The 27,263-nt window shown below is 54.8% G+C and overlaps 1 protein-coding gene across 2 annotated transcripts; it reads right to left on the bottom strand.

Annotated features, from left to right (window-relative positions):
* On the bottom strand, positions 1-27,124 carry HELZ2 (helicase with zinc finger 2). Of its 2 annotated transcripts, none has more exons than XM_074887853.1 (20): positions 27,003-27,124; positions 20,737-21,873; positions 20,440-20,623; positions 19,221-19,328; positions 18,122-18,645; positions 17,122-17,754; positions 15,228-16,011; positions 14,715-14,790; positions 9,875-13,385; positions 8,982-9,067; positions 8,480-8,611; positions 8,066-8,233; positions 7,680-7,821; positions 7,096-7,212; positions 6,325-6,517; positions 5,403-5,537; positions 4,946-5,164; positions 4,491-4,647; positions 3,886-4,053; positions 1-3,375 (listed from the first exon to the last, which is right to left on the bottom strand). In XM_074887853.1, the coding sequence occupies exons 2-20, from the start codon at positions 21,732-21,734 to the stop codon at positions 3,251-3,253; spliced, it is 8,460 nt and encodes a 2,819-aa protein (XP_074743954.1). In that variant the 5' UTR covers positions 21,735-21,873; positions 27,003-27,124; the 3' UTR covers positions 1-3,250. The 2 variants fall into 2 exon arrangements, with proteins under 2 accessions (XP_074743954.1, XP_074743953.1); XM_074887852.1 differs by lacking the exon at positions 27,003-27,124 and adding an exon at positions 26,622-26,703.
* Between the last annotated feature and the right edge of the window lie 139 nt (positions 27,125-27,263).

Raw genomic sequence — 27,263 nt, forward strand, 5'->3', positions numbered from 1 at the left:
GACGTTTTAGTAATAAAATTTATTATTTAAATAAACTGAAATAATTTTTACAATTATGGCTTAAATATCAAAAAAGGAATGTTGAGGTTCATTCTTATAAATGGTAGAAGCAGGTAAAAATATTTGTATCCAAAATGTCCTTTGAGGTTTTCTGCAAGTCACAGACATACAAAAGATAAAAACCTGCCACATTTAAAGTTCCTTAATTTACACTTCATTTAACATTTCGTTTCCATTTAAAAAAAAAAAAAAACAACAATTTATTGCAGTAAATTGATTGTCCAAACCCTTTAAAAACAGTCCAGTGGGCTTCTCCTCTGCCAGCTGGAGCCAAGGAGAGATTTTCCTGGCTCTGGACATCCCTAATTCCACTGCTGGTCCGAGCAGGACGCAGGGCGACGGCTGGAACCACCCGGCACCCCGCTGGCTGCATGCGCAGGTTCCCGGTGTTCAACTCGGGCTCAAGCTCTAACTAGCGCCGAGGAAATTTAAGTTATCCCGTTGGATGAACCCATATTTTTGTCCTGCAACAACGTTCTTTTGTCTGTGAGCTGCGGAAAATGTGGAGCCTGACTGGACAGATACCCTGTGCACCACGCTGCCAGTGGTTTCCTATTGGAATTACCAAAGGTTTGGTGGTTTTGTAAGTATTTTCAGAATATGTGCTTGAACATAAAATTCTTTCAAAAGTAAATTCAAAGCTCTGTGTGCAAATGAAACCAGACGACTTTGAACCTTTTTTCTCTATTAATTTCTATGAGTCTCTCTATCTATAAACATAAGGACAAGAACGCAATATTCAGCTGTCACTAACAGTCTATTCAAAGTTTGATTAATTGCACTTTCTGCTATCCCTGACTATTGCAGCTGCGCGACCAACTCTACAGGTACCTGCTCACAGCCCAAACAGCCCAAGAGCCCAGCCTGGCTGTTGCTGCTGCTTGGGTGGTCTCGGGCAGCATTTTCTAAACACCAGTTACAAAACACATCTTCAGAGGAAAAATAAAATATGTATATTGTCTTGCAACACAGAGGTGACCAAGCAAAGCCTTTCAGTCTAGGCTTTAACCCCCAAGGAGGAGCAATAAACATTTTTTCCCCTCGGAGGGCAAAGGGAGATGCTTTGTGAGGTCTCTCCTTGGTCTATACCAACACATGGCCAAAGCCCGCACAAGAGCATTGGACTAAGTCACTACACTTGGGGTGAGTCTCCTCATTTGTGTTACATGTAATGAAATAACCAGCAAAAAAAAAACCAGGGGAGAGACTCTTCACTTACAGTAAATCATGAAAATAAGACCCATCAGTTCTAAAGGGACCAAGGTGACTTTGTTAGAATGATGCTGGCACCACGCTAAAGTATTTATCCCAACAATTCCAGCATCTTTTGCGATTCTCCACATCACCTTGGAGATCCACGATTGCATTTCACTAATCCACAAAATGATTCCTATACAAGTTTATTTTGGAATGGCAATAATATTTGCAAAATCAGGCTGGCGCAGATATCTTTTAAGATCCCAGCCGGGATGACTTCAAAGAGGAACAACGAATTTTACATCTTAGCAGCTTTTATCAAGCATCTTTAGAACTAGCAGGAGGTACTTCCTATGGGCTTCTCTCCCTCATGGGATCACCAGCCATGTGCCCGTTATTACGCTTTAGAAAGATCAGAGCAAGCCTGGGTGGTCTCTAGCGTTGAGATCAAACCCACCAAACGCAGAAGTGCAGGAAGGGAGTTTAAAATAAGGAAGAGAACAACAACATTTCTCCATAGGCTCTTGAGTCAAGTCTAACACAGAGTCGTGAGAAGAAACACAGCGTTAAATATGGACTTTTCCAGACACAACGCTTTCTTATTGCACATTCCTCCACACTGGAAAGAGCCTTGCTGCATTTTCAGTCACAAACACAGGACAAAATCCATCCCTGCCATAGCGCTGTGAAGCCACGGGGACCCCTCACTTAACACCGAGGAGGACTTGTGTCCCAGCACAGCACAGACGTGGGGCAAAACCAGCGTGACTGCATCCTGGTTCCATCCCACGTGAACATGTAGAGACAGCAAAGCGTGCGGTCTTGGGGAGAGCTGAGGCAGGCACTTCATACATTCAGAATTGAAATGAGATAAAAGACACCCCCTCCCTCAAAAATATCATGCTTCAAAAAGCAGCTCCATGATTCAGCAGAGAGCACCACTTCACCGCTAGACTTCTGTATCGGCCATACGCTACCGGGCAAAAGCAGCCTTCTCTGGTGAATCACAGCTTCCAGTTCACAGCAGTTTGGCTACTTAAAATAAAAAAATACATTATACACATATATGCTGTGCTGCGTTTATGAAATTTCCATCACCGCTCTTAAAAACTCAGGCCATAAGACTGTGAAACAAATTCACAGAGTTAAAAGTTAATAAATTAGAAGCAGCTTTAAAAAAAAATACGGGGTAGGAAAGGGGGGAATCTTACAGGAGGAGATTTCAAATTGAACTCAGAACAGTTTAAAATACGCTTACAAATTCCAATGTTTCCTGGTAGGGGCGGTCCTCGCTTTTCATTAACTATACTAGTGAGGACAACCTCTTTTGTACAAAGAACAAGTAAGTCTATTTACAAAATCAACTTGGCCTTGGCTCTGTGGTATTTACACGCTCAGAGAACATGGCTAGACAAAGAGTGGTACATGGTTCTCTCTTTGCTTTCTTCTTTCACTTTAAAAAAAAAAAAAACAAACCCAAACAGAAAAAAATGTTTTTCTGCTTTGAGAGATGAGAAGCCTTAAAAATTCCCTGGCCTTGGTCTAACATGAGTGGTAGTATTCAGAAGCTTTGGTCCTCTATGGCAAAGCGCAGCTCGCCGCGCGGCGCCGGTGCGTGCAGCCGTTCCACTCTCGAGTGTTTGGTCCCCACAGCGCAGCTGCACTGGCAGACAGGATGGGGGCTCCGCTGAGCATCTTACAGTTAAAAAAATAGTATCATCATCAATAAAGTCACACACCCATCCATCCATTTCCAATGGTTTTTGGTTTGCTAGAGCTGAAAGTTCCTGTCTGAGTTGCACTGATTAAAAAACCCCCAAGCTGCCAAAGCACGCGCTGGAGCTGAGCTGTCACTGTGCAGGGGAAGATCCCGGCTCCCCCGCTGCGTTTGGCTCCATAAGTCATTAAATAATGGAAAGATTGCGTCCTTCCCAAGGCACACGTCACGCAGCCCAGGTAGAGAGGGACGAGCTCACCGAGGTACGACCCATCCTCATCGGTGCAAGGCTGAAGTCTTCCTGACCAAAATCCCCTGGGCTGCAGTAAAGCAGTTGTGCTGCCTGTAATGCTGCAGCAGTCTCCTCCACAAAGGGTTGCACTCCAGGAGGTACCGGTTCCCTGAGGGCACAGGGATGGAGGCAGCAGGTTAGTGGCCAGAAAAGGCTCGACGACAGGTCACAGAAACTTTTGTCTAACATTTCTAGCCTAAGGGTGCTGGATAACCTGCAGGGACACTTCTTTCAGCCAGAACTCCGCAAAATCCCAGCTCCCTTTTCAGTGCTGTCATACCTGCGAGCAGCTGCCCTACACACCACAGCCTACGCCTGCGTGATTCGGAGGAAAATAAGCAGCCAAATTCCGTTAGGAGAGAGCTCTAGCATGCAAAAGTGACAGAAACAACGTGGTCCGAACCAGAGGGTGAGAAAAACTAATTATACATGCTGCATACGAGCCACGCACGATCTCTGCTGCGCACAGATTGCCCAGATAACCCAGTTTTGAAACCACAGGCAGTCTAAAGGGCAGAAGAATAAAGCAAGACCATCAGTTGCACTAGTCTGGATCTCCACCCCTTTAGCCAAGCATCCCGTTCCCCTGCAGGCCTGCGCGCACTCCCAGGAGACCCACCTAAAATGCAGAGTCCTTCCTGTGCTCGCGTAATGGCAACGTTGACCTGGTTTGCGTCGGTCACAAACCCCAAGTACTTCTTCTGCCAGCTCTTCGTGGGGTTCCTGTCAATCTCTGAGCAGGGGCGGGAGCGTACGGTCGACAGGATCACGTATCTCCACTCACTTCCTAGAAAGCGGAATTGAACCAGATTTTTTTAAAAGGAAGTATCTGACCACCCCTCCACCCCACAAGACACTCATTTCCCTACAGCAAGACCCAGAAAACGGCAGCCACCGTTTGGGTTCCTCCAGCTTTGGAGGCTGTTGGACTCCTGGTTGTTGCTCTCCGAAGAGCACGTGTTACACGGTTCTTTAACACCCCCTTCAGACATCCTCCACCTTCGTGTCTTCAGCAGTGTCACCCTGCCCGGGCACTCCAGAGGTTCCCAAAGGATTTATTATAATCACAAATCACCCAGAAATCCAGCCCAGGGATGCTTCCTCTGCAGCTGAAACAACCCTGGTGTAGGATTTGCTCGAAGACTGTCTCTGTGAGAAGTTGCTTCAGTCCTCGGGAAGGCAGGAGAGAACAGAACCAACGCTGCCCGCTCCCACCAGCCTCACCTTGACTCTTCATGATGGTGCAGACGGTCACCCCCCGGATGCCCTCTTTGAGGAGGCTCTTGCTGATCTCGGACACCTGGGCGTTGTAGGGGCTCAGGACGGCGATGCTCTCCGGCCGGATGGTGCCATCTAGTGTCAGCTGCTTCACCATCCTCACCTGGGGAGACCAGGGTCCTGCTGCTCACCTGGGAGCGGGGCCGGAGGGAACCAGCACCCTGCAGCACCCAGGGTGGTGATGGTGCCCGGCTGTGCTGCTCGCCCTGCTCTGGGTCATGCTGCCCTACAGCTGCCTCTGCCCAGGGGCATTGCGATGTGCTCCAGAGCTGTGAAGACGCCAGGCAGACGCTGCACCCCGCTGATCCTTATCCTATAGCGCTCCTCATCGTCCCTCCACCATCCCCAGGGTCACCCCGCACAACACCGCATGTCCAGCAACTCCCCAAGACCCTCCTCACCGCCTGCTCCGCTTCTTCTGGGTTAGATTTGGAGTTCTCGTTTCCATCCTCAGTAGAAATTATGAGGCTCTGCTCCTTCCCCTCCACGTGCCCGAAGATGATAGGGCAGCAGCCGTTATCTTTGTGGTGGAAGACGCTGGGTTGACGAAGAAGCAGGGGGTATGTTTTCAGCCGCATTTCATAAAACTCTTGGGATGGGAACTTGCAAATGCATTTGTGCTGGCAGAGAAAAGGGGAGAAACTGAGGTGAGCAAAACCCAAGGAACTTCTCAGTCTGCAGCATCTTTTGGGGCAGGCTTCACCTGCAATGCTGTTGCGCTGTAGCTGGCACCGGGTGAGTGCATTATTGTTACTCTAGGAAGGGAAAGCACTAGTGGAGAATATCTGTTTCCCAGTGGCTTGAGGCAAGCCCTGATTTTCTGTGATGGAGAAGAAACAACCCACTTGAGGGCCTCACCATGCGGTACTGCACATCCAGCATCCACGCCTGATTCCGGTAGCGCTCAAAAAGAGACTTTTCCATGCCAAGACTCTTGCATAAGTCATTGTTGACCACAGGCCGCAGCTGTTTGTGATCCCCAAGCAAAACAACCTGGAACGAAGAGTGGACACCTCAACTGTGAAGGTGGTGGCACTGGTGAAGGCAATCAGCAATTTGGAAGGCTGTTTGTACAGACATTTACTGCTACGTATTTATGTTGCGGTCACAGCAACCTCAATCAAAGACCATGCTGGGCATTATATAAAGATCCCGACCCAGATAACATGGAGCCTCGTTCCCATCTGACAGGAGAAAGACATCATGTAGTAAGTCTACTGCAATCTGCTCTCTGCTTCTTGTCACGTTAACGCTGTCTACCCAGGTCAGACCATTTTTCAGTGGCAGTGATACCCCCCCTGTAAAGAAGCACCAAAAATCCAGCCACACCACCACTTGTTTTCTCTTGCAGAAAGCCAAGAGCAAGTTTAGAGGAGACAGCATGGGGGTAACTGTTTGAAGACAAGGACCTGAGCTGATACACCCAGCAGAGAGGCAGATGCAATAGTTCACCACAGCTTTCAGACCTACAGCGGGTCTTAGGCCTCCGCTTTATGCGATACAAACAGAAAACGCTCAGCTCGTGCATCTAGTGAGAATACTGCTGTACTGCGTGTACCTCTCTGTGCCTCAAGAATTTAATGATAGTTAGTAGACTTATACCTCAAAGGAAACAACTCCCCAAAGGCTGAAACATTGATACACCGTCATAGATACTACCAAGTCCAACCTTAAAACCTGGTAGAACTTGGAAGAGCAGCATGGTAAGGGGTGGAAGACACGCAGAGGTACGAGAGGCCCAAGCAGCCGTCCTAGAGACCCATCTTTGGAAGGGACTTACCTTCTCAGCATGGCAGTGGCTGACCAAAGGGATGAGGGTCTCGGGCTCTGTGGACATGGCACACTCATCAACAATGATCTGCTTGACATTGAGCTGCTCCAGGGAGCTGGCAGATGCAGCAGAGCACGTGCACAGGATGACATCGTGGGCTTTCAGTTCATGCGCACGAGCAGCTGACAACAGACTTTTGTACCTGGTGGTCGACGCAGAAGACACCAGGTTATGCATAAGGGAAACATCTCCAGGTTCCTCATGCAGGAACCAGGCAGAGGCTATACTTTCCCAAATGATTATGGCTCCATCTCCCTCCCCAGGATGAGCTGGTGTTCCCAGAAAAGGGCTTAGGATGGACGCTGTAGGAAATGTACTTTGTCCTGAACTCGACAGGGCAGGGGCTCAGGGTGGAGGATCACGTGTCACACACACATAATGTGACTTTTGGGCCAGACGGGCAACAGCACCAGAGCAGAAGCAATGCTGAGGCTCTGCACTGTACCACTAACCCTGAGATAATCGCTTTTTTCCATCATTCCAAACACACATCTTATTAATCAGTCTTGATGTTTTCACCTAGTCCCTTGGCTTGCATGAGCCAGGACAAATGCGCTGACTTTCACGCAGTCTACAAGTTTGTGTCAGCTGAGACCTGGCAAGTAGAGCCCAAACCTCGCAGAGGGAGGAGATTGCTGCACTGCTCTCCTTCGGGTGGTGCTTCAGAGGTGGCACACGGCCAAAGTCAGCTGTCTCTCACCAGGGTCTCTTTCTACTCACTTCTTTGTTTCTTCTTCTGTTATCTGCTCTCCTCTCTTCACTCGAGTGTCAAAGTTACAGATATCCCGCCAGTGAGGGTTGGGGGGCCGCCGGATGCGATGATGCAGGATTATTTCGCTGAATAAAGAGTCAATATATAAATATTTTCCCCCAACACAGACCCAAGGGGTATCTTCCACAGTGGAGCAGACCACACCTGTCTATGTGGAGAAACCCCATCAGCTAAAGAAGTCACAGCCAGACTCTTCTATCTTTATAGACCTAATACTTAGTTCACCCCTGAGGACACAAAATACGACCACTCTTCTTTAGCAGCTACAAGCAGAAATGAAGTCAAAGACTTGTAGAGCTGTTCAGAAGAGAGATGAAATCATCTAGGATCTTTTCAACAGCCTGGGTTTCCTGACTAGGTCCTACATTAGTCTATACACCTTCACTTGAAAAAATTAATTAAAAGCACGTTAACAGTGCTGCTTCATAGTAGCAGAGTGGAAACTGCATTTACTCTGGCTTGTTCAGCTTTACAGGTGCAGAAAACATCACTCCCCAGCACGCCCAGAGCCTGCGGGGCCACACGGTCCTACCTGAGCTCATGCTTTGGTTTTGCATCCCGCAAGGTTTTGCGGTAGAGGTGCTGGTTGCTCCCCGGGTATGGGTATTCCAATGTCTCAATGGCCTCCCCGTAAACCCTCAGTGGTTTCGGGTTCTTCATCTTCAGCAGCATCTCTGGGGAAGGAGAACACGTCTGCTCAGTCAGCACCAGGCACTGGCGACGCTGAGAAAGCTCACGGCCCGCGAGGCACCCAGCATTGGCCGTGCACTCGCCTCCTCCCCCCAGCCCTCGCTCGTCAGCCCCACCTCCACCTTCTGCACAATCTTCTGTGCGGACCAGCCCCGCTTTCTGCCCCTCCTGCACACGGCCATGTGTTCTCCCTCCCAGCCACTTCTGGGGCTTAAAACCAATAGTTACCAGCAACAACATCAACCGACTTGTGGGATGGGCCACAGTACAAGATGCACTTTCTCCTCTTGTGCTTTTCTCCTTCAGAGGATGGTGGTTGCTCCTTCTCGACACTCTCCTGATTCAGCTTATGGAACCAGTAGACAATGTGAGTTCCTACAACGGTCTTCCCTGTGCCTAGAAAAACAAGGAGGTTGCTGAGGACACTTTAACCACAACACCCATGCTCCAGATCAGCACCTGGATGATCAGTCATGAAATAAAAATCAAGAACAGAGGGGACTGCCTTGAACAGCTGTGGGTGATGCCAACCCACGCTACCTTCTCCCTTCTCCTCAAGGGTCCTACGGAAAGCAACAGCGTAGCTCTAACCTGTCTTCCATAACAGAGTAGGCACGTACTTGTGCCGTCCCCCAGCCTTACCTGGTGGCCCTTGGATGAGCGTGAAGGATTGTCCCAGAGCCCTTAGAATAGCCTGGTTCTGACTCTGGTTAAGCTTCCTGTAGCTGCCAGGGAGATCAAAGGTTTTTTGCTGCAGGATTTTGGACGTGGTCACTGTTATGGCAAAGAGTCAGGAAAACAAGTTTCACGTTTACTGAAGACAGCACCTGAGTGATTCAACAGGAGGATGCAGCAGGTACAAGCAATCGTGGCCCATTTACAAAACCACCTAAAAGGAATCCTTGTCCCATGCCAAGATGTTCTGCCCATGAGCCTTCTCTGGGAGTCCTGGGGATCAGAATATCACCTCCAGCCAGGCACCCCACAGCACCTTCACTCTGCCAGGCTGGCAGGTCCTCTTGGCAGGGGAACCTCCTGGCCTGGGAGCGTAACCCCTATGGCAAAGACCCCCAGAAGCTGCCAGGGCACCTGCCCAGGCAGAAGCAAGTAGCCACAAGGTAAGAAAGGTGAATATTGCACCTACCTTTTTTAGGAGGTTCATGGCCGAGGGCGATGCTTTTGGCAAGCTCAGAGGCATACTTAAGCCTCCAAATTGCCTTTTCTTTCCGTCTGACAGACAGGGAAAAATAAGAACGAATGAATGTAGCATAAAATTGTAATCCAGCTTTGTACAACTGCCTTGTTTATTCTTTCTCTCTGCTTTGGTGTTGCATGAAATCCTTCCACAAAGAACTTAAACCAAAACAACTCTTACTCTGCTCTTTTGCATCTGGGACTATTTCCCAACTGTCTGAAGAGCTGAGCCTGCAAAGATGTTGAGAGCAAGGAGCACAACTTCTGTCTCAGCTCCATTTTATAATGGCCCACCCCATTTTATTGAATTAGCTTCCAATTTTTTCCTAAAATTCACAATAAAAAACACATTCTGCCCCGAAAGAGCTACAGCAGTCCATGCTGTGCACAAAGAAGGGCAAGCTAGACATCAGCTCTGCTTTAATAAGAGCCGATCTTGTTTCAAAGCTGCAACAAAGGGGAATGATTGGGAAATCAGGGAGCACTTCTGCTAAGGCAGCCCTAATCCAGCGCTTCACACTCCCTTTTATGACACATATTGCAGCAATCCAGTAACATAAGAAACAGATGCCAGGGAAATTTCAGCACAGCACCTTCCCCTATCTCCCCATTCTCAAGGTCAACAAGAAGCGCAAGAGGCCGTCTGGAGAACAGATCTGAGAAATCCTGCCACCCCCACCAAACATCAGCAGCCCAACCGCATGGCCAGTCGGAGCTGGGCAAGGACAGATTTTTCAGGGGATCAGTGAGCAAAGCCCATCTGGGTGTAGCAACGGAGTCAAGTGGGACCCTGCTGCTCTGCGTGGATGGGTTAACCAGAGCGTGACCGCTGAGCACACTTACATGTCCGGCAGCAGCTTTGGTATGAGCTCCACTGTGAACTTAGCAGAGGCCTGCGAGATTTCCACGGGGATCCTCTCCATAGACATATAGTGGATGTAAAAGTTCATAGTCTGCTCACTAGTCCTGTCCGACTTCTCGTCCTCGCTGAACTCTTCAGTGACCCCGTGAGCCACCCAGGTGTAGGTATCTGGATCAACCAAAAGTTTGCTTTCTGACCTGCCCTTGTTAAGAAAAGTCAGGTTCTGGAGGCCGTGGCTAAGGCAGTCCTCATCGCTCTGAAGGTTCCCAAGCTTCAGCCCACCTAAGCGAATGCACAAGTAACAGTGGTTGAAGTCTGCTTCGATGGAGCACTCCTCCGAAAGTTTTTTGTTTAGGAGGAAACTCCCTTGCAGCTGTCCTTTGCTTGTCCTTTGCTTTGCCCAGGTTATTTTGACATCGTGGAGGACAATCGAGTCGTTTTCAGCCACCGCACATGATGCAGACTCCATGGCACTCATCGGCATCCACACCTTGTTGTATTCCGCTGCGTGTTTGTACTTGTCTTTGGATGACAGGGTGGCGTAGGCAGAGAAGCAATCAATGGGCTTCTCCGTGTGCTGCAGGCAGATGTCGAAACCCGGCGTCACGCACCACAGCTGCACGAAGGGCACCAGGAAGCCCCGGAAGACGTCGGTGGTGAGCTGGAACTGCAGCGCGTCGCCGGCGCTCAGCTCCATGTAGAGCTCCATGTAGTGCGAGCACTGGCTCTTCCTGACCCAGCCCACGTGTCGCCGGTACAGCTCCTTGCTCCTCTGAAGGAGGGAGGCAGCGGTCTCAAAGTCCTCCCTCCTGATGGCTGCCAGCACGCCTTGCCAAGTCCGGGTGCTGAAGAGGGTGACGCTGTGGTCGCAGAGAGGCCCTTCCTGCAGGCTGTGCTCCTTCGTCTCCACAGAGTATATCCTCTTCTTCCACGTCAGCCTGATGCAGCTCCGTTGCTGGATGAATGTGGGCTGCTCTATCAGCTGAAGAGACCTGTAGTTAATTATCTGGGGATCCGGAAGACTCTCTTTGTTCAGGGGAAACAAGGCTTTAAAATACTTGTTCAGCCCTTCGATATCCACTATGAAGGCCACCTTCTGCAGGACTTGCTCCTTCAGCTGGGTGGCCATCTGCAGGCAGTGGGCTCTCTTCTCGTACATCATCGCCTGGGAATTCTTCCTGTTGAAGTCACGGCAGAGAAACTCAATGTCATCTGAAGAATAGATGATGGGCTTCTTGCGGAGCACGGAATGAAGGTGCCGCTGGACCACAACATCCACGTACCGGCGGATGGGAGAGGAAGCCCAGGTGTAGGAGTCAACGTGCAGGGAGTAATGGCCCGCTTTCGACTGGACAGTGGAGTTGGAGCGACTGAAATAGGAGCGGCTGAGCAGTCTCCTGAACTCCAGGGCCACGGGGGCCAACTTTGGGTGGATGTCATCGGTAACGATAAGGTCTAGCATCTTGTGGAAGTCACGGACACCAGCGGCTGACTGCAGGTGCTCCCAGATGGGGGCCAGGAGACTGAACTCCACATATTCAGAGGTGTCTTGGTCAGGAGGCACCTCTCCCAGGTGGTGCGAGAGATGGATGGACAAAGGAAGGATGTGGCTGTACTTGTTTTTCATGAGTGATAACTGTTGAGGGCTTGGCTCACACTGACACCGGAGAGGAGTGACATTTCTGGTGTCCTCCTGGTTGGTGAGGAACTCAGCCACAAAACTGTTGAACATGATCATTAACTCCTCTATCATCTGATGGGACCCCCTGTTACCTGGGGAGCTTTCCTCGTCCAGCCGGTCATAGAAACAGTCCTCCTGCAGCCGAAACTTCCGATGGATCCTGGAGAAATGATAAGCCACAGCTATGCAGTCCTCCAGCGTATTGAAACGAAGGGCCCCTGCTGCTCCCCTGTAGTGATCCTTAATGTAGAGCTCTGCCTCTTCATAGGACAGCTGCCTGTCTGAGCGGATCACAGAGATGTTGAAGACTCCCTCTAACATCTCGTCGGTCTCCTTTTCTATGGTGACAAACAAGGAGATCACCCGACGATCTTTCTGCGGCAGGAGGCTGCAGACGTCTTGGCTAATGTGGGGTGGGAACATGCACAGAGGCTCCTGGTTGGGAGCGTAGTAGGTGACACCGCGTTTCTTTGCTTCCAGGTCCAAGGCGCTGCCTTTGGGAATGACACCAGCCACGTCTGCAATGTGGATCCCAATCTCATAGTAACGCCCAAGATCCCTAACGCTGACAGCATCGTCCAGATCCCTGGCACCTTGGGGGTCGACAGTGAAGGTCAGGTAACTCCGACAGTCCTTCAGATTTTCCTTGGTGAGGTCTAGTTTGCTGCTGGAGGTGTATTTGGCCGACTCCTTGTTGACAGCAACTGGGTATTTCTTCTCCAAACCATACTCCAAGTCGAGGATCTTTAAGCCTTCTTCCAAAGTCAATGCTGCATGCAGAATCTCCGTTATTATCCCCAAAGGGTAGTAAAACCCTTCCCGCCAGGAGATGACCTGGACACAGAAGAACTGGCTTCTCCTCGTCTCCTGACTGATCTTCTCGCAGCTGACCACCCTGTACTTCCCATTGACAAGCCTGCGGATGGGAATGACATTGGGTTTCTCTTTCAGCCCTGGGACGAATATTTTGGTGACGGTGGGATCGATGGGTATCATCACCCGGGGATCAAATTCGTCCATCATGCAGATGAAGGTCCGTTCTCTCTCCGTGCGCTTTAGGATGCCCACCACCTTCCCCTGAGGGCGGTGGCTGCCGCCGTCAGCCGTGCTGCTCTGCAGGATTTCCACGAGCACCTCGTCCCCGGTGAAGGCCATCCCGCAGTGAACCCTGCCTTTGATCTGAATGGTCATCGCAGGGGAGTCGTTGAGGGTGAAGGCAGAAGCTCTGTCGAACCATTCCTTGATCAGCTCGCACCTCTTGTACATTTTGGGGTGCATGTGCAGATACTCCTGCATCATCTGAGAGGAGAAGCTGACGTACTCCCGCCTGTCTTCCCACAGGTTTGAAGCCTCAGACTTCACGTTCAGCAGCCCTTCTTCGGACACGGTCACCAGCACATTCTTGCTCTCATCCAAGAGCTCCTGGAGGATGGGATCGTCGGGATTCACGCTCTCAGCCTCAGAGCTCCAGGAATCCGTGTCGCTGTCCTCCTCGTCCCGCTCCGGGCTCCTCCTGCTCCAGCTCTCCTTGTCGCATGCAGCCTGTTTAATTTGGGCCATCGTCAGGTTCTCCGGGAAGACGCTCCCCTTCTCGATGCACTGCTGGATGAAGCGCTTCCACACCTTGCTGCACTGGCCGTGGGAGCACAAGGCCACCGCATCCCCCACTGCAACAACCAGCGACTGAGCCCGGGTCATGATCGTGTTGAGCACCCTGGCTTCGTTGAAGAACTCGAGGTGGTGGGAGGCCGAGACGCGCAGGCTCTCGCTGGTGTGCACCGTGCTGATGATGATGACCCGGAACTCCCGCCCTGCACCAGAGGGGACAAGGGAGAAGTCACCCACGGAAACCCAACGGGGAAGACCCTGCCTGGCTGCCGCCCGGCGCTCTGCCCAACTACACTGCGTTATGTGGCTGTGGGCTGATGGAACCTCGCTTGGCAGAGTCATGGGAGTCACCTGGTGGGAATAAAGCAGCTCTTGGGGGTTGTGAGGGCCTCCAGGCATGAACCAGGATGGACACCATGAGGCCACCACCACCCACACACCAGGGAGGAGACAGGAGAAAGGCAGAGCATGGACCAGGGCAGTCATGAGTGCCCGTGGAGCAGCCCCACATGCTCAGTGCCACCGGCAGCCCTCGCCAGCCACTCCTCGCAAACAGGGAGAGTTTTCCGTGAATCCCAAACTCCTCAGGGAACAGGAACAAGAGCAGTGACCGTTTGCAAGCATCCCTCTCCCCTCAAGGCCGGCTCTACTGATTGCACGACAAATAACAAACAGCAAGAGGCACCCTGGCGATTTCAGAGCTGGGAAGAGACTGCAAAGAAAGGGTGTGGAGATCAGAAACATGCCCCAGGGGTCAGTTATTCTCACCATGAGGAGTCCCAGCTGCACAATAAAGAAAAAATAATAATAATAAAAACATGGATGAGTCATAAACTAAGTCCTTGAGGACAAAACCAGCCCTATCCCTCTCTTGACATCCAGAGCAGCAGACTCCTCCTTCAGTGAGCTGTTCTGTGATTTTTTTGCTGCGACTGGTACCCACAGGCCATCCTGGTTTCAATTCCCTTCTATTACTGGCCTCTCCCGCTGGTACTTGGGGCTTTCACATGATTCACACATGCTCAAGTCCCTGGGATCGCACTTACAGGGTTTTCACCCTCCTACAAAGCAACGTCCATATATTTGAAACAAGTTGACACTTGGGTGCAGATTTAATTCAGTGTGAAATCTTATTCACTATGGAAAGGACAAAAATCAAAGAATTACCAACCAGAAGGGGATGGAAATCAGCCAAAGGATTTCCAGGCACTCCCTCTCCTAATGGACTGCGGCGGCTGCAGAGCCACGGGGAAGGGCAGGGGAACTCTGCCCAACAGCACCGCACGCACCCTCCCAGAGAGGTATTTTGCCACAAGGTCAGCTGGTATTTTGCATTTTAGCAAGCAGGACAATGCTAAGATGCCAGAAAAAGCTCTGCTAACGACCCAGTATCTCTTTCTCCTGATCATTACACGGTGGCTGTAGCTGCAACAGACTCTCCTGTTCACCAGCGTGATGAGTGGGAAAGTTCTCCCTGCACACAGACCTCAAAACGCAGCCAGGCGTGACTAACTATTGCACAAGACACGAACCTGGCAAGTTTTCATAGTTTTCTACCACCACGTCTTGTAGCTGCTTTTTCCTCAGCTCTTGTCTTGTTGCAGAAACCTGGTGAGAAAGAGGCACAACTGAATACAGTTTCAGCTCAGAAACACACCCCACCCAACACCAAGGTCCCTCACCCCTCTCAGCTGCAAGTTCCCTGAGAAAGTTACTTGACAACAGCCACACGTCCTGGGCTGGGTTCAGCCAGTGCTCCCAGTCTGCACTGTAGGTAACCTGCCTAGAGGATGCTGAAAGAAATCTTCAGCTAAACCATCCCACTATGAGGCATCTCCGCTCCGACCACCCATGACCACCCAAATGGAGGGCGTCTCGGAAAAAACACCGATGGCATGCAAGACCCCAGATTCCCTATTTTTGCCATCACAAGAGACAGGCTGATAATAAACAGAGCCTAGCATTTATTAGGGAGTGTTTAGAGAGCAGTCAGCAGTGCACACATAGCCCCTTCAGGTAGGGAAACATGTGATTCTGCTACATACCTGCATCCCATGGGAGACCACACAGATCCTCTTAAGATCTCGGACACCCCACTCATCTGGCCACCTCATATAGATCTCCTTCACTTTCTCAATCACTTGTGTTATCTCGGAGGTGTTGTGCCAAGAAATCATGGACATATCCCTTTCAGCCACGCCAGACACGTGGCAGAACAGGAGGGGGTAGATTTCGGGATGGGGCGGGATGTTCCCGCTGGCTCGGATAGCGTTGCCTTTGCCAACGTAGAAGTGCTTGGAGACAAACTCAATTATGCCTGCGGTGGAACGATAATTCTCATTGAAGATGATCCTGCTCTTCACAGCCACTTCGTGCCTCTCTTTCTGGTAAAACTGAAAGAGTCGGTTTAACAGGGTGTGATCAGCAGATTGTCCATCCCCAACACAAAAGAGCTTTGGGGTTATCTGCATGTGGTCCCCAGCGAGGACAATCCGGGTCTCAAACGTGGCATAGGAGAGCGGAACCAAAGCTTCGCACTCCAGCATCTGAGCAGCCTCATCGATCATGATGTGGGTGAAGTAGCCTGGGGCAACCTTCAAGTTCTTGGATAACATGGAGGTGGTGATAATGATGTGGTGCCTGTCGATCTCCGCCCGCGTGGGGTGCCGGAAGGAGCGCTGGTCTGGCGAGAGGCAGCAGTACATCTGAGTGATGGGGTCCGTCATGTTGATGGGACGGTCGGTGGATATAATCCTCAGGGGAACAGCCCACGGGTGCCCACTGGTCACGTAGTTATGGAAATACTCCCGGATGTAGATATCAGCAGCGCTGGAGGGGAACAAAAGGGGAAAACCATCGAGGAGTTGTAAGTGCTGTGCCCAAAGGCTGTGACCATCATCCCAACACGCTGATCGTTCACCAACACGCACCCAAACTCTCCCCCAGCTTTGGGTGACAACGCCCTCGTCACAGGAGATATTCACATACGCACAAAGAAGCCGGGTTTACACAGCCACCAATTCCAGGCCTATTTTGGGAGTATGGTTTAAAACAGGAGTTGATACTCAAGCCTAGGGCATCTCTCAGTGCATTTTCCATATGGGAAAAATGCAATGTGGTCAACACAATCTGTGGCCCTGCTGCTCTCTAGAGCTAAGTCACACAGACCTCTCCTCTGACAGCTAACCATCCCCTGACAGCTAACCCTGACAGCTAACCATCCCCTGACAGACAGCTAACCATCCCCTGACAGACAGCTAACCATCCCCTGACAGACAGCTAACCAGGTGATACAAGATCTGCAGAACAAGCTCCAGTGCAAGCAGACAGCCTGAAACAGGCCAAGATTAGCAGTCACCCACCTATTATACATTAAAAACTAAGGCAGTAACAGCCTGCAGGATCGGATGTGGACACTCTTTTCACTACTCTAATTTTAACAGTCTTGGCCTGGTTTCTCTGAAGGCAGATTCAGTGGCAATCAGACCAGATCTGCATTTCCTCTTCCCCAAACTCTCCCTGGAAAAGTCAAAAAATTGGCATGTGCACAGAGCACAATCGTCTTCAAGGGCAAGCAGAGCACAATGTCATCCCAGCAAGGTCAGGCAACGGCTTTCTACTTCTTCCAGTACACAGTAAAGGCTAGAAAGAACCAACTGTCTCTCCAACCCCACTCCCATTTTATAATGAGGCAGGAATATGCTGCCTCTTCCACAAAGACTTCCACCCATGCCAGGCTTGGTGGAGAGCAGGAGCAGTTTAAGACATATTAAATAAAAATGAATTTACTTAAGTAATTGAAACGCATATGAAGAAAAGGGCAGCTCGGCTCCATCTCATCCACCCTGGCTCCCTCTCATCCCACCAGGCAAGCAATGGAGCAGCTTGCTTGGCCCCGGCCCACAACCCTGGTTGCCTCTTCCCTCAGCCCCTGCTGACCTGTTAGTGTGAGTGCAGATCAGCACCCGCATATTGGGCTGCCTGAGGATCTCCATGGTGGCCATGGCCAAGGTGAACGTCTTCCCTGTGCCGAAAGGCCCGTAGATGAGAAGAGGCGGGACCTGCCGGCTGGTGGTTGCCTGCCCCGTGATGAAGGAGATGGCTTGTTTCTGCTTGCTATTCCCTTTCTGTGGCGACCCAAGAGAGCAGGGGACAGAACAACTGGCAACATCTGGTAGGACCAGCTTCTCATCCAACAGGCGATCCACAGCCTGGTGCCACTGCCGGAACAGCAGCTGGTCGATTTGGAACTGGATCTCCACCTTGTGGGAGGTGTTTGGCTTGAAGTTGAGCTCTGAGCAGCATCTCTTTGGTATCTGCAGCCAGATGGTCCTCTCCGTGGTGGCTTTATGCTCCACACTAACCTCATAAACTCGGTTGTCTACGGGTGGGTCAAGCGCCAGGAAAGCCGTGGGCACAGACCTGCTCAGCAGATACCCCTCGTCGGTGTCCGGTGAGAGGTTGTAAGGGGTAGGCACTTCAGCAAACAGCTCACCACAGAGGGCAAACTTCATCCCCATGGAGAGGCTTTGCAGCATGGGGGTCAGCGAGATGAGGACGCGCAGGTTGAGCCTGAAAAGAGGAAACACCCGACTGAACGGTGAAGAACTGGCCCATCGGTTCATCAGCGACCACCCTCCCCACTGCAGAGGGGGCATTGCTACCTACACCCAGAGAGGGTCTGCCAGCCCCTCGAGCACACGAGGCAGAAACTGTGCTTCTAGCTAAACCGCAGCCACAGGACAAGCCCCAGCCCTTCCCCTCCTATCACCCCCCAGCAAAACATCTTTCTTGGCAGGTTTCCATTTTCTGGGAAGACACCCCAGGACCCAACCCAGAAGGGACAGAGGCTTCAGTAGCAGCACGGCCCCAAGGGTTAGCAATGAGCTCGTGGTCCCCAGCAAGGAGGAACCTCTCCGGATCCACACCCGGCACTTACTTGGCAATCAGAGCCTGTTCGGCTTCTTCCTCACGGAAGAGGAAGGCGTGCATCCTCTCACGATAGTTGAGACGGGTGATGGGAACGGTTGCACCACCCTCGCGCTGGTAATCCAGCGCCAGAGCAGGAGGTTTGTACTTGGCCAGGAGATCCACATCTTCACCGGTCCTCGGCACGCTGGGAACGATCATCCGGTTACCTCTATCCCATCGCACGAAGTTGACAGGGCGGCTGTTCTCCCTGCTGCTGGGGACGTGGTGAGGGGTCTCCCGCCGGCCCACCTTCACCTTGATCTTCTGCCTGAGGACGGGGCGTTTGCCGAAGTCGAACACCACCCACTGCTCGAAGACGCCGAGGGCACAGCACTCCATGCACACCTCCACCAGCGCGGTGCGGGGGGAGGAAGGCAGCGTGGCCACATGCTCCCCCCGAAGGTAGTGGAGGCCCCGGGAAAGCCCATTCCCCGAGAGGTAGAAGTTGACTCCAGGTTCCCGCTTCAGCAGCGCCACGTGCTGCAGAGGCATCTGCCAGTGGAGGAGAAGACGGGGCCACGGTGAGGGCAGCCGGCGGGAAGAGCCCAGCAGCCGGTGAGATCCTCCCAGCAGCCTTCCCTACCGAAAGCTGCTGTGGGAACCAAGTGCCACGCCAGCCCTTGAAATTCTCCTTAAAGGAGCATATTCCTCGTGCAACCCCACAGTGATTATTTTAAGGTCTTAAAGAACCTCAGGTTTCAGTTTTATAGAAATTGAGCTGGTCTGCTGTAAAGGGGAAATCTCTGGTGTTGAAGAGAATAATTAGACCCAGCCTCTTGTCCCCAACACCCATGAAATCCTGGGCAGGAAAGCAGCTGAATCTGGTATTTGTGATGATAAGTGGGAGGTGCTGAGAGCAGCTGGGTCTGCCCCAGCCCCACCTCAGGAGACAAGACAGGAGACACGGTGGCTGCACCACCCAACCCCCGTCCTCATTCAGACATCCCCAAGTCCCTATCCTTCTGCCCCTTGCAGAAATAAGAATTAAAAACAACCAACCAAACAAAAAAGCCCAAGAACTGTGCACAGCAGTGAGCACTGCCAGTGGCTCGCAGAGCCGGGCTTACCTGGGAGTGGACCCTGAACTTCCAGCAGTATTTCAGCCTCCTGTCCTCCGACTGCACGGTCAGGGGCTGCTCACACACCACTCTGACACCCTCGACGTGCTCAGCCATCTGTGGGGAGGCACAAGAGGAGCAGGACTGAAGGCAACGTCCCAGGGACACGCCGCTGCAGAGCCCTCCCTGGGGCCATCGTCACCCTCTGCCTTTACACTACGTCCTCCCAAGAGGGGACCATCACTAAATCCTCATGCTCAGTCCTCGCCCGCCGCTGCTCGGTGTCCCCACGCCTCGGGAAACAAAAGGACCTGTGGGCACGGCAGCGGTCGGGTAGCCCGAGCAGGCTCTCGGGTTGCCGTCTCCAAAGGGGTGAAGGAAGGGGGATCACAGAATCCCAGAATCATTCAGGTTGGAAAAGCCCCTCGGGATCAGCGAGTCCAACCCTCAGCCCGACTCTACAAAGTTCTCCCCTACCCCACATCCCCCCACAGCTCATCCAAACGGCCCTTAAACACACCCAGGGATGGGGACTCCACCCCCTCCCTGGGCAGCCTATTCCACTCTCTGACCACTCTTTTGGTGAAACATTTTTCCCTCCTGTCCAGTCTGAACCTCCCCTGTTGCAGTTTAAAGCCGTTCCCTCTTGTTCTGTCACTAATTCCCTGGGAGAAGAGACCAGCACCAACCTCTCCACAACGTCCTTTCAGGGAGCTGTAGAGAGTGATGAGGTCTCCCCTCCCCTTCTCCTCCTCACACTGAACAGTCCCAGCTCCTTCAATCTCTCCTCACAGGATTTATTCTCCAGGCCCTTCCCCAGCTCGTTGCCCTCCTCTGCCCTCGCTCCAGCCCCTCGAGATCTCTCTCGTATTGAGGTGCCCAGAACTGGACACGACACTCCAGGTGTGGCCTCACCAGTGCAGAGCACAGGGGCACTGTCACCTCCCTGCTTCTGCTGGTCACACTATTTCTAATCCAAGCCAGGATGCCGTTGGCCTTCTTGGCCACCTGGGCACACTGCTGGCTTGTGTTCAGCTGCTTGTCAGTTAGAACCCCCAGATCCTTTTCTTCCAGACAGCTCCAGCCACACCTCCCCAAGGGATGCGACGTCCCTTCCTGCATCACCATCAGAACGGTGAGCGGTGGGCTCCGTTCCTGAGCTCTGACACAAAAGGCTTCTCGCAATGCGCCAGACCAACGTGCTCCCGCCCTGCTGCCTGTGACTCACAATCAACACCTCGTTGGAGCACGTGCGATACTCGGCGATGAGCCGGTCCTGGTAGGACAAGAGCCCTTCCTTCAGCGCTTGCTTCTTTTTCTTTGTGGCAACCTTCTCCCTCTGGATCCACTCCTGCAGCTCCTCGGCGGAATGAGCCTTGGTGCAGCTGCTCCCCATTTCGCACACCTCCGCTCTGTCGGGAGAGAGGTGTCCCAAGGTGTCACCCACGCCTGGTGGCACGGGGCTCCACAGGCAGCTGCCTGCTCTCCGTGCCCTCTCCCCCCCCGCGCCGGGTGGGCGCCTTACCTGCTACACAGCGAGAACTTGCTCAGCCCAAGCGGCGGGGCGCGGTGGGCCCACTGGATGGAGGTGTCAACCGAGAGCATCTGCACGTGCTCAACGGAGGAGCAGTGGCTCTCGAAGCTCTCCTGCGAGCTGAAGGTCACCAGGCAGACCCGGCAGTAGAAATGCACCGGCGCGGGCGCCGCCGACTCGCCATTGGTGCTGCAGGGCTCGGTGGCCGGCAACAGGTCAGCACGAACCAAGCCGTGCTCCCTCTCGGCCTCCCAGACAGCCATCTCCACGTCGCTGTGGGCGTGCTGGCAGCGCTGCGGGCTGTGCTTGAAGGGTTGGCCCCGCGAGACGAACCGGCAGTAGCTGAGGGTCGGCAGGAACTCGGGGCAGGGCCGGACCGCGACGTACTGCTGCTTCCTCCGGCTGTCCGACACCACGTGCACCAGGAGGGGGTCCCAGGGCCGGTGGGACTCGCAGAGCCGTCCCTGACCGCCCACTGAGATGCGCTGGGGGCGGCCGAAGAAGCAATGCTTGCAGATCTCCTGGAACTTCCCCCCAAACTCACTGATGATCTCGTCGGCGGCGCTGGTGGTGGGGTGGGGGGCGGGGGGGCAACCCCCCAGCTGCGCCTGCAGCACCGCTGCCTTCAGCCAGCGCCGCTCCAACTGCTGCTCCCTCTCAAAGTTCCAGACCATGGCCTCCTCTGGGCTCCAGGCGAAGGTGCACTGGCTCATGTGCTTGCTGCAGCCCAGCCCCACCACGTAGTACCTGCAGACGGCGTAGCGGGTCGGGTTGGGGAAGCCTGGCCGCCTGCACACCTTCCTCCAGGCCGTGCTCCGGCGGCTGCGGCAGCGGGCCAGCAGGATCTCGTACATGCACTTGTGCTCCACCTCTTGCAGCTGGTAGGTGATCTCATTCTCCTTCACGCTGCACTTGGAGCAGACCAGGCGCAGCTCCAGCTGCTGCTGGAGGCTGCCCAGTGGCACCGCCAGGCTGTTGGCCATCGGCATCCTCGGTGGGGCCTTGAGCGGAGCAAAATTAACGGCGGGAAGTTCCTACAAGGTGATGCCAGCGGGGAGGAGGTGCCATGGAGCCGTCGTGTCCTAGCTCGCTACGTACCTGCCAGCCATTGGTGCGAGTTGACAAAGCCTGACAAAGAAATGAGGAACAAGCAACTTAGCAGGAAACATCATCCAGTCCCGGGCTGGGTGCGTGCCGAGGCATCAGCAGAGCCTGGCCCCGTTCACCAGCCAGCAGCCAGAAGCCTCCCCCAGCATCCAAACCCACCCAACGCCCTTGCCCGCGGCACCCAACTGCCTGGGGTCTGTCTCCAGCCCCTCGCCCAGCTCCATCCTGCCAGGACCAGGCTGCCGAGGGGCGAGGGCTCAGCTCGGTCCCTGGCGTGCCGCAGCCCATCAGCATCTACCACCCAACGCGGGAGAGCCGGCTGCAGCCGAGGCTGCCCCGCAGGGCCCGGCACGGTCCCCGCAGCAGCCACCGACCTCCTCCCGGACCGTGGCCGGACGATCCAACTTCCTCTTCCCGCTGCCGGCGCCTCCCCTGCCTCGCTTCGCTCCTGCCAATTTTCTCTTTCTTTTTCCTGCTCTCTCCCCTGGGTTCAGCCAGGCAGCCCCACCGCTGCCCCACGCCGAGAGGGAAAAACCCAGCTCCAACCTCCCGGCCCATCTGCTCCCGTGGCAGGAAAGATTATTTGGAATTAATTAACAAAGCAATCGCCCTCTTTGCTCCTTGGATGCAGCACCCAAGGCTGGGAGATGGGCATGCTGGAACAGGGACCTGCCAGCATCTCCTCCAGCCAACAGCTCGGTAAACATCCGGCTGGGAGAGCTCCGGCGGTGAGGAAGGTGACTCACGGCTCGCTGCCCTCCCCAGCCACTGGCTCCGGCATTTGCCAGCAGTTTCCTGGGTAACCAGAGGCCAGGAGCATCCCTGGGAATGATGCTGCAGGGTTTAGTGGCTGGGCCACGCGGCTTGGGGTGAAGGGAGCGCGCCGGGACAGATCTGTGGGCAGGGTGTGCTGCCAAGCAAAGCCACCAGCCTCCTGCCAAGCCTCTGCCTCGGGCTCTGGACACGCCGCCACCAAGGACCAGCTCTCCAGCAGTACAGGATGGTATTTACAGCTGCACTCCGGCAGACAACGGAGCAGGAGGGCAAATTTGGTGCTGCTTCTGCAGAAATATGCTTCACTTTTAACCAAGACTCCTTTCCCTGCCTCTGGGATAAACAGGGGGCTTGGTGCTGGGGGAGGTGGGCAGGGGGGTGCTGAAGCTGCTGCTCCAGCTGAAGCTCCAGGCAGCAAACATCGAGCCAGGACGGCAGCCGGAGCATCACCCGCCCTCCCAGCTCAGCGTCAGCGAGCTCCTCGCATCCCATCCCAGTGCCACAGCACATGCCCGCTGCCGAGCTGGGAGGAAATCACCTAATGCGACTTCTCCACCGTGCAGCAGGCTGGACACGCGTTCGGTGGATAAACACCAGCCCTGTTTATCTCTCCGGGTCTGGCAGCGAGCCTGGCGCTGGGCAGAACTGCTACTTTCTGTTTCAATCCGCGACGAGAGTCCACGGCGGAGACCCATGGCAGCACCGGCTCTTCCTCCGCCACGATTCGGGTCACTGTGTCACGCCGTCGGCTCCCCCCACCGAGAGCTAAATCACCCCAACTCATCTCTGCACCTTCGTTTCCAAACCTGCACTCTCTGTGCTCCCGTGCAGGCTGGCAGCCCTCGCTCGCAGGCTGAGCTTCGAGCGGATGGGCAGCACGGCCCTGCCACGGCTCTGCCTGGCCTCTTAACTAGAGCCTGGGTATCCCCATCCTCTGATTGTAACAAGGTCACAGTCATCACAAAAAAAACATTTCTGCAGCCCAGATGCACAGGGGTCAAGAGCTCTTTCTTTTTTCTGGTTCTACCACAAAAAAAAAAAAAGGTTGGGGGCACAGGAGAGGTTTTGGTGGTGCCTGATTGCCAACTGATGGAGAGAAAATGCTTTGGACTGAAAGGAAATATCTTGAGAAACAACAAAAATATAGGAGAGAACCTATAAACGATAAAAAGGCAGGAGGGGGAGCGGGACGCTGTGTCTCCTGCCCAAGGGATGCTCTGCTGATCCCCAGCGAGACAATGAAGGCAACACAGCGCTGGCACGGGGCTGCAGACCCTGCAGCTCCCGCCGAACCCCCCCAGGGTCAAGAGCACCTGCAAAGCCCCCGGCCACCGGGAACCGAGGCAGCGGTTTGGGGAGACACACTCTGCCCTGAGCACGGCTCCGGGGGCTGCAGGAGGGGAACGCCCTGCACCACGCCCTGCACCTTTTTGGGGTGGCAAATATCCCCCCCCGCAGCAGCCTGGGGAGGCCATCCTCATCCAAAGCACAATGCTAGGAGGGAGCGTTCCCGCTCGGCTTTCCTGGGGAGGCAGGAATGGGCTGGAGCTAACACAGACCCCAGGGTGGGGGTACGGACCCCCACTGTGCCAGGCTCAGCGTGTCGCGGTAACTCCGCACAGGGTCTGGCCTGGGGGGGGGCTGGCAGCGGGCAGGGGTTGCTGGGGCCAGGCTGTGCTGAGCCACGGCCAGCAGGAACGCCTGGAGTCTCATTTCAGGGCTAAACATCTGCAGCTTTGGGAACATTTCAGTTTCCCCCCGGATAGTTTCTCCTTCCTTCCTCTGGAAGTCTCCTCCCTAGGACAAGCCCTCCTGGGAAAGGCACTCACGTTCAGGATTTGTGCAACATCTGTGCAACGCTGTCACTGGTGAAAACTCCAAAATACCTCAGTAATACACACGAGAGAGGATGAAATCTAATCGCTGGCACTCGGCTCCATGGAGCGGGAGCTGAGCTTCCTGGTCCCAGCACATCCACAGCCCAGAGGAGACGCGGTCCTGCAGCAGCAACCCCACCAACCTGCTGGGTTAAATGCTTTAAGATCTACCCATAAAGATCGTACAGGACAGACTGGCTGTTACTGGTATTCGTGCCTGGTAAGGGCATCCCAGTCTGAAGAAGCTAAGAGGGAATGTTCCACCTTTAAAGGGTCAATTCCCTTGCTGTTTATTTTTCTAAGAAAGCGTTTGATTTTGAGCAAGCTGCCAGAACATGCTCTGGGTCTGGAGGTGGGAGGGAAGAGGAAGTGCAAACCCCTCTTAAAGTCTCCGCGCAGCACCAGCACTGAAGCCAAATTAAAGCCTTTTTCTCTCTACAACCATCTTATACCAGAAAAGAAAGGGAAAAGAAGGAAAAAAAGCTAACGGGAGCTTTTGCAATCCAGGCCCGGGCGGGGGAATGATGCAGGGCACGAGGAAGCGTGTGCCGTGAGACAGCCGGCCTCCCCATCATAAAGCTCTGGTGTCAACAGGGCAATATCCAAGTGCCCCGAGGAAGGTGGGAGCTGCTCCACAGCGGTGTTTACCAGCAAGCCCCAGACTGTGATTTGCAAGCTGAATTTTGCACGTTTTAAGAAAAACAACCTTCTTTACGCTGGTCCCGGAAAGCCTAGTCCGGTGTTTAAAGCCACTTGCATCCTGCTGACGGGTGAAACAAGTGGTTCTGGCAGACGGAGAGGCTGGTTTATCAGACACCCAGCTCTGTGCCTGCTCACGGCCCCATTGGGGCGAGTCTCTGCCTCCCCCTCACCCTCCCCAGGCACCGACACGCACCCGCCGCCTGGTGCACCAAACCCAACCAAACCCCGCCAACGCCTCACTAACAGCGTTTCCTCCACGCTCAGGAAGACGCTTCGGGTCAGGGCCAGGCCACGCCGTGGCCGAGCATCGTCCTCCGCCTCGCGGGGCTGCGCAGAAGCCGGGGATAATCACATTTCCCTGGAAACGGCGAGTGGAAGCACGGCCACGGCAGAGGAACCCTCATGGCGCCTCCGTGGCCCAGTCCTGCTGCTCCGCGCCCCGCTGCCATCCTGGCCCAGCGGGAGGAAAGTGGCTTTTTTGTCAGGTCTTGCCTCGATTAATTATTGACAGGAGATGAGGCAACGCGCTACGCTGGAGTGAGCCAAGTGCCCCTCGAGCAGAGCAAGCGGCGCGGGTCAGAGCGCCGGGACAGCCGTCTGCGGGGAGGGGGCCAGGCCCCGCACCCCGGTTACCGGCCCCGGGCCCCCGGGGAGTTTTTCCTCTCGGCAGCGCCAGCGCTCGGAGCCGCGGTGCGAGCCCAGCGCAGCGTCCCCCAGCACCCCACGAGCCGGCCGGGAGGGTTTGGCACCGGTGGAAGAGGAGCTTCACGGCGGACGCTGCCCCGTGTCACCCCATCGCCTCCAGCCATCGATCCTCCCGGCTGCGCCCAACCCGCCCTCCCGCTGGTATTTTCCCTCCTGGGCAAAACCAACCTCCGACATTTTTTGGGGCTCCTCCCTCCCCAACGAGGCGTTTCACCCCCCATCCCGCCCCGGGAGCGGGCACAACCCGGTCGCTGCTCGGTGACAACCACGACGCCGCTGCCCGAGCCGGCGGGCAGGCACGGAGCCCCCCGCTTTGTGCGCAGCCCCCAGGCACCTGCCCCCCCAACTACCACCTTTTCTTTATCCAACTATAAAAAGTTCACCGGGAGCTGCCGCAGCCCCGAAACTCAGCGGCGGCGAGGGGGGAGTTGCTGAGCATCGCTCGCCAGTGCCGGCACCGCGCACCCCGGGGGGGTCCACTGTCGCCCTCCAGCCCGGGGCTTTGCACCCCAAGAGCTGCCCCTGACCCCGCCTCCCCCCCCCAAAAGGGGCTCCAGCACGGGCAGGGATGCTGCGAGCTGGGGCGGGCACGAACGGGGGCTGAGCACCCCACGCCATGCAGCACCCCAAAGCCCCTGCAGCACCCCAGGGCGCTCCGACCCCCCCCCCCCCCCCCCCCCGCCCGCCCTCTCCATCCCGCTCCGCTCTCACCGCGGCCGTGGGGGGGGGAACGGGACACACACGGACACGGGGACCCGCCGCCGCCGCCAGTTTCGTTTCTGGGGCCTCCCCGCATTCAAACCTGGGCCGGATTTCGCGGAAATTGCATCACGGCGGCTCCGCCCCGCCCCGCCCCGCCGGCACCGGGGGGAGCCGGCACCGCGGGGGGGGGGCGCCGGTACCGGGCGGCGGGGGGGGGGGGGGGGGGGGTAGCGCTGCCCGCACCCCGCAGCGAACACGACAGGCGCTCCCCCCCCGCCGTGTCCCTCCACCCTGGGCATCGGGGGCCGAGTCTCCCCATCCCGGTCCTGCCCCCCCGCAGCCCCCCCCAGCGCCGAGGGGATGCTCCCGGGGCCGCCGGCCGCTGCTCACCCGCAGAGGGTCGGGGATCTCCCGCGTTCAGCCTCGGTCCAGCCCCCTGCAGCGGCGGTACCGGCTCCGGGGAATAATCAAACGAATATTAAGCAGCAGCCCCGGTCCCCAGCCCGGCCAGGCCCCCCGCCCCCTTCTCCAGGAGCCCGACGGCCTCTGCTTTAAAAAGGCTTCGGGGAGGGGCAAAGCGCCCTGATTTCCTTTCGCTTCATCAGCACCACTTTCGTTTTCCGTTTCTTTCCCTGCCTGACGTACAGAAAG

This window comes from Strix uralensis, chromosome 18 (genome assembly GCF_047716275.1).
Source record: "Strix uralensis isolate ZFMK-TIS-50842 chromosome 18, bStrUra1, whole genome shotgun sequence".
Lineage (NCBI taxonomy): Eukaryota > Metazoa > Chordata > Aves > Strigiformes > Strigidae > Strix > Strix uralensis.

Excerpts from the sequence above, each read along its gene's own strand:
- HELZ2 (XM_074887853.1), bottom strand. The coding sequence starts at position 21,734 with ATGCCGATGGCCAACAGCCTGGCGGTGCCACTGGGCAGCCTCCAGCAG. Across the intron at positions 18,646-19,220 it reads AGTTCAGGGTCCACTCCCAG|ATGCCTCTGCAGCACGTGGC; the intron begins GTAAGCCCGGCT and ends CTCCACTGGCAG. Across the intron at positions 17,755-18,121 it reads GAACAGGCTCTGATTGCCAA|GCTCAACCTGCGCGTCCTCA; the intron begins GTAAGTGCCGGG and ends TCCTCTTTTCAG.